We start from the raw sequence: 7,368 nt of genomic DNA, 5'->3' as shown, positions 1-7,368 counted from the left end.
GTGTCTTGCTCAAGGACACAATGGTAGAGATGGTGGGCACCGTAGATGTAATAGCAGCCACCACTAGTTTTACTACTAACACCCTCCTGTCCGGTGCCGGGGATCTAACCAGAGACCTCATGGTTACTGGGAGGAGGAACCAGAGACCTCATGGTTACTGGGAGGAACCAGAGACCTCATGGTTACTGGGAGGAGGAACCAGAGACCTCATGGTTACTGGGAAGAGGAACCAGAGACCTCATGGTTACTGGGAGGAGGAACCAGAGACCTCATGGTTACTGGTCGGCCACCTTTCCTCTAGACCAGACTTCCGTCTCAAGGGATTACCTGTATAAATAAAAGGTTAAAAACGTTCTTGAAATTGAGTAGATAAAGTCCTTGACCTCTTTCTCCCGCGTCAAGAAGGTGACGTTAATTTTCTTCAGGGGGCAGGAGTGGATTGTCCATGATTAGACAATTCGAGAGCTCACAGAAGCAGTTGAGTGTGCAGGCAACAAACAATAAATCAGGCTCTCAAATGGAAAGACAACGCACTTGAATAAAGATCGGGATAAACCTCCATACTAGTCTGAACCCACAGATGGGGAAGAGGGTTTTTGATAAACCTTCAGAATGCTTTGACGTGTGCTGGTCCATGTTTCACTCGTGTGTTTTTCAGGCTGGAGGCCGGGACAGTCAACCCTATGTGTTTCTAAATCCTTAGTCTGGAGCCATCAGATATGAACAGCCAATAAGAGTATTTAATAGGCAAACAGCTGCACACGGCCACTCATACTCTCACTATGTGCGCGGGCCAATCCTCCTCTGCAGACATAGGTCAAAATCTAACTGCATTTTGATTGGTTATCCACAGATGTCAGGGCTCTGTCCCAGAAGTTCTCGCGGCGGCCATATTGCGGCGAAGCGAGGGATTCTGGGTACTCAGATTAGTCAAACCACTTCCTGTCAGCGGCAGGTAGGGGGCGTGGCCTCCACATGCAACAGGTGTGTTGGTTCCAGCTGCACCTTCCAACATGGCGTCCCCTCTGCCGCCCCCTGTTGGTCCGGTTTGTTTACGTTCCGGCCGTTCGTTAATGTCCCAGAATCCTTAGCGAGAGGCGACTTGGCCCCGGGCAGGAGGTGGAGGCAGCGCGGGCTGGGGCTGAGGGAGGACAGAGTCTGCTGGCTGCCATTCAGGGTCCACGAGTTCTTAGAGCCAAGATGGCGGCGGTAGTTGCAGTTCGCCTGCCAGCCCTGACGCTTCTTCTTCCACTGACAGCGAAGGATCCGGATGAACGCCTGCAGAATATAACAGACAGGTTGGTCCAGAACAGGGTTGTGTTGGGATTAGGATTACTTAACATGTGCAAAAATAGTATGTGCAGGTAGCGGATTGTGAGGAGATATTCACTGATTTGGTCAAAAAGTGATTTTCACAACAAGCATTCTCCAGAATCACTGACTCCACCTTTAAAGGAATACCTTTGTTATTTTTAAATATCCGGGATACGGTTTTACCATATTAGCACTCGACCCTATTCCAAAACCTAAACTTAAACTGCATTCCAATACCCATAATTCCATACTATTTGGTATGTCAGAAAAAGAATAAGGATGTCCCAATGCATACATGTCACATGAAGTATGCCAAAAATACCAGGATGCCCTAATACATCCAATTGCATTTTGAAGTACGGAAACCAGCATGATTAAGTATGTAGTATAGTAAAAGGGAAAAGTATGTGAATTGGAACGCAGGGAAAGAGTATCAGTATGATGGACAGGTAGCGGATTGTGAGATTTCCACTAATTTTTACAAAAATTCTCCAGAATCACTGACTGCACTTTTAAAGGAATGCCTTTGTTATTTTTAAATATCCCCGGGATACGGTTTTACCATATTACCACCCGACCCTAGTCCAGAAGCTAAACAAAGAGAACCAGTATTGCTCCCACCTGTTTGAACTCGCGGCTGTAGCAGGGGTAGATGATGGGGTTCAGGCAGCTGTTGAAGTATCCCAACCAGAAGATGACTTTGAAGAAGGTTTCAGGAGGACGCAGGCTGCTGTTGAACGAGCCTAAACAAAAACACACAAGCAGAAGTTTTATTCCATTGTTTAGTGTCATTTAATAAAATTTATTTACAGCTCTTGACCCTAGTACCATGGTATGGAGCACAAAACATTCAAATAATAACAGAACAAAACAATGGTGTACGGCATGGACGGAACAAAATAACTACTTAAAACAGTGGTAGGACATTTTTCAGAAAGACTCGTGTTTTACCAATAACTTTCACCATAAAGTGGGAACATTCACACACAAAAAGATACAATGATGTCACCATGTCAATCTTTAGGGATAGAAATTAAACAGCAGTGAAGGTTTGTTGATCTCATGAAACACAGATGCAGTTCAGGTTGTTCACCACCAGATGGCAGTGTCCACCACAACACTGAGGAGCTGTGAGCAGATCATGATTCAAAGTGTTCATTGTCATATTATGCACAATAAGAAACATGTTCTCAGTCATACAATGAAATTCTTCCTTTGTTTTCCACAGACTGAATGCCAAGAAATTTTGGGGTGACTGTGGCTCAGTTGGTAGAGCGGGTCGGCTGATGATCAAAGGGTTGGAGGTTCGATCCCCGCCCTGCCACCTGTGTCATAGTTGTTGTGTCCTTGGGCAAGACACTTCACCCACCTTGCCTCGTGTGAATGTCGATAGTTAGCCTGCTATCGGTGTATGAATGTGTGTGTGAATGGTAACGTGTAAATGGGAACAGGTCTCCCTTGCAAAAGAGTCTTCGGACTCAATGGGATTTACCTGTATAAATAAAGGTTAAAAAAAAAGAAATATAAAATTACGCAATATACAATAGACAAGTAAAATACAAAAGAAACAACAACAATATAGTATACAATTTATAAATACAGATACATAATGAGGTCATCAGAATCAGAATCAGCTTTACTGGCCAGGTTTGCTTAGTAAACAAGGAATTTGACTTTGGTTAAACCTTTGCTCTCAAAGTGCAACACTCACTTAATCGTCATAACTGGAAGCTGATTGGATGAAGGCTGTTTAGGTTTTCTTCTGATTGCTACGGCACTATCTCTGCACACTGCCCTCTAAACCCGGACACTAAACCGGTCAAATACTGAATACTTCACCCATACGGAACCGGCGTTCTATCATTATAAAATAGCGAAGAAAACGAATGAGGTTTTTCTTCCCTTAGTCTTACCTTGGCCCAGCTGTCCTGTTAATCCTAACCCTACATTTTCCCATGCGTGATGTCACACTAGTAACACTTTTCTCAGGCTAGGATGAACCGATTTAAACAATGTTTACACATTTATACTACATAGGATCTCAGAGTTCAATACACCTTCATATTCCCACCGGTAAAGTTGGTCTTTAATTGTATGTTACTTTTTTTAATTCTCGCATTCCAGTATGGCCCATGCTTGCCCTATATCTCCTTTTCTAAACAGTTTCGATCCTAAAACACTTAACATAAAGACTTATATTTACTCTATTAACAGGCATTAGTGACTACCTACACTCAAAGTCCATGTCCTCTCCTTGTCTCCTCTCCTAGGTGGCGAGCTGAAGATGATTCAGGTGATTTGCAGTCAATATGTCGGAGATTCTTTGGGGATCTGAGTGGATTTTGTTGGATCAAGTTGTCCTGAGCAAATCGATTATTTCTCCCTGAGTATGGACTTCTAAGGCCGTCCTTCACTTCCAGCCGCAGCCTCTGACCTCACATGAGAAGTCTGAATGCCGCTGTGTGCAAAACGTGTGATGCCTGAATAACGCCGCCCGGTAAAAAAAAAAAACACGGGCCGCTCCGGTGGTGTAGTGGATAGAGCGTGTACCATATTGACTTCGGCCTTCGTTGCAGTGGTCGGTTTAAAATCTGCCCCTTGGACAGGGGAATGTCACCCCCCCTCTCTCTCCGTCTCCCTATTTCAACTCTGTACTGTCTAATAAAGCTTGAAAATGCCAAAAAATCATCTTAAAAAAAAACTATCTCAAAGTTGTTGTTTTGAATTTCTCTGCGCTCAGAGTTCAGTTGGTTTCAGTCCAAAAAGTCGGATGTTAAAATAACCAACAATAAATACTGACAATCATTTATTTCACTCAAATGTTTTTTTTTTTTAAATTTTCACAGTAATATACGATTAGTGGTTATATAATGTCTCATTATGAACTTTTCTTACATAATTCATATTTTTATTTCTTTGTGCCTTCGTATATTTCTGTCTTGGAATGAGAGCCACTGTATAACTTGACCAATCTCCCCCCGGGGATCAATAAAGTATTTTTGATTCTGACTGTAAACAAAGGGACCAGCTGAGGCAGACAGAGGGGGGGGGGGGGATTATGATTTAAGAGGGAATTTCATTTTCGAACCAGCAGTTTGTATGCTCGGACCAATATCAGAAGTACGTGTATCTCGATTTGCCGGGTGGCTTCGACCAAACGTTCCAATAAAGTAGAAAAGATATATTTTTTTAAGTACAGCAGTGAGAAAGGAGAATGTAAATCTCACTGATGTTAATTCCGTTGGTTTTCTTTCTCTCCTTAATAGCTTGATAGACTTTGATGTAAATTATAGTCATGGTACTTTTGTTTTATTTAAAATGGTCCGTTTAGTTCTTTTTGGATTGTGTAACTCTTCATGGAAAAGCCTGTGGGTCGGACTAGATAAGCCCAGGCGTCTTCCTCTGTGTGATTTGTGATTATGTTTTTATTACGACATATTCTGAGAAAGACTCGTCTCTACGTCTGGATCGTGTGAGAGAATACTGATCACTGATAAACTCAATATACAGTCTGTCCTTTCTCGTCTGCTGCAATATTCTGTGAGCGTCTGCAGCTTTAAATGAAAATCCGTCTTGTGTGAAAGGTGGAGGAGGGTCATCACATCTGATTTACTGAGGACGCAGTGCACATTATGAGTCAGCACAGAGACAACGCTGCATCACTCAGTTTCGTAAAAACACAGGACAGGACAGAAGAGACACAGACAGACAGACACACAGACACACAGAGAGACAGACAGACACAAAGACACACAGAGAGACAGACAGACACAAAGACACACAGACACACAGACAGACAGACAGGCAGACAGAGACAGACACACACACACGCACACACTTGTCATGATGGCGGTGGTAGCAGCTCAATTCTCAACAAAATTTGATGCCGGTTTAAAAAAAGTTAAATATATTAAAAGACGTTATATGCACAAGAAATGTGGAAATGCCTCAACTATACGATTTATCGCAGTGCGACCGTGCTTCCTGTCATTTAAAAGTTATATGTGTGATGTCTGCTTCCATATTTAGGAAGTGTCCTTTCTTAAAGGCATACTTGGTCATATTAATCCAACTTTTTTGTCAAAATCAGTCTACTCAATTTAAAGCTGGGGTATATGATTTGGGGAGAAAATAGCAGTTGGGATAGAGATTCGAATCCAAATACCTCAACCGCTCCACTTGTTCTCTTTGGTCCCTCCCCTATGGTCCCTCCCTGACACGCTCTACACCAACAAAGTCGTGCCAAAGTGAATGGACAGTCCCAACAGCCAATAAGAACGGAGAATCAAACCGTGCACTTCTCTATTGAAAAGCCTGTGGGTAGGACTAGATAAGCCCAGGCGTCTTCCTCTGTGTGATTTGTGATTATGTTTTTATTACAAAATATTCAGAGAAAGACTCGTCTCTACGGATCGTGTGAGAGAATACTGATCACTGATAAACTCAATATACAGTCTGTCCTTTCTCGTCTGCTGCAATATTCTGACTCAATGCAGTTAATCCACAAGTTAAAGGCATCATCAGATATTTTTTACTTCTTTTCTGCATCGAAAATGTTTGGGCAGTTTGAACTGACTTCCACTTTTAAAGCTCCCATATTATACACTTTTTGGTACTATTATACACCATATTATATGGTCTTAGTGGTCCCTAAAACTTTCAGATAATTTATTGTACTATGCTGATGTTCAGCTAATCTCACAATGGCCTATTTTTTTAAAAAGAGCTGCAGCTCCCCTCGTAAATATACAATCTTTGAGCTCCCCCCGCCCCCTGTCCGGAAGCGAAGCCAGATACGCCTCGCCCTCTGTCTGTCAGGGCCGTGGACCAATAAGAAATAGGGGTGTGGGCTGCACAGTGGAAGCTCAGAAACGAGGAGAATTCTGACTGGAGTATATTGGGGGGGAGGGGTGGGGGTTTCAGAAAGGGGGAGAGTGAGAAAAGGAGAGATTGTTATTTTTTTTAAATATTTTGGCAGTCTCTAGGCACACCGTGGACCCATGGATATGTTAGAACACATTTAAAAAGTGCATTTAGCATAATATGTGACCTTTAAGTCCTATCACAAAACACATCTTTTTAAACTGGCATACTCCGTCTAATGCTGTCTATCACCCATTTCATCCCACTTGTGTAAATTTGTGTTCATTTGTTCTTTTATAATTGTTGTTGTTTTTAACTCCTTGTAAGGTGACCTTGGGTGCTCTGAAAGGCGCCTGTAAATAAAACACACACACACACACACACACACACACACACACACACACACACACACACACACACACACACACACACACACACACACACACCATCCATTTCTTTGGACATAATGTTTCTGGACGTTGATCCTCTCATCACAGGACTGTTTTCTTTTGCGCATCAATGGATCAGTTACTAAGACACCAGTTTATGAGACCAGCTGTGAATCAGAGGGATTGTGTGTGTCTCTGCCTTTGAACTCCGCGAGGCTGAAACGCCCTTAAATCAAAGTTATTGTGGCTCCTGTACGAGTCAGAAATGACCTCAGACCGGATAAAACGCTGGAAACCTTTTTAGGAAATCAGGGACTTTGGCTCTGTTTTGACAGACGAGGTTTTGCGTTCAAATCCTGCGGAAGGATTTACTGATGTAGGTAAACTCCCTTGTTATTTGTCATCGTATATGTCCAGACAATGTGTCCCCCATGCGTTAAGGTCTCAGGACATGGTGCTCATGACTGTTCCTCAAGCTCGTACAGAGCTGGTAAAACAGCAAGTTTTTGCGCCGTCGTCATGGAATAACCTGCAGAAGCAGCTTAAGCTTTAGGACCTAGTGACTCTAAACGAATGTAAGGCTGTTGTTAAGAGTTTGAAGTTGGACTCCATTGGAAATTGTGAATGTTTTTAGTTAAGAATCTTCTTTTTATGTTGTACAACTGTACTTCATATCGAACTTGTATTTTGTATTGTGTTTTATGTGTAACTGTGTTCTGCTGTCCATCTTGGCCAGGTCTCTCTTGAAAAAGAGATTTTAATCTCAATGAGTCTAACCTGGTTAAATAAAAGATAAATAAAA

At 42.4% G+C, this 7,368-nt stretch overlaps 1 protein-coding gene across 1 annotated transcript in view; it reads right to left on the bottom strand.

Annotated features, from left to right (window-relative positions):
• Positions 1-945: 945 nt before the first annotated feature.
• Positions 946-7,368, bottom strand: part of LOC307260553 (alpha-1A adrenergic receptor-like) — a gene marked incomplete at both ends in the record, with an annotated part of 18,756 nt that continues 12,333 nt past the window's right edge. Inside the window, 2 exons of the mRNA XM_080040827.1 lie at positions 946-1,278; positions 1,936-2,057. Coding sequence (XP_079896953.1) covers positions 946-1,278; positions 1,936-2,057 — 455 coding nt within the window. The remainder of the gene's footprint in view (positions 1,279-1,935; positions 2,058-7,368) is intronic.

Source organism: Ammodytes marinus, assembly GCF_949987685.1.
Source record: "Ammodytes marinus genome assembly, chromosome: 14".
Classification (NCBI taxonomy): Eukaryota; Metazoa; Chordata; class Actinopteri; order Uranoscopiformes; family Ammodytidae; genus Ammodytes; species Ammodytes marinus.
This window is presented reverse-complemented; position numbering and strand designations above follow the sequence as displayed.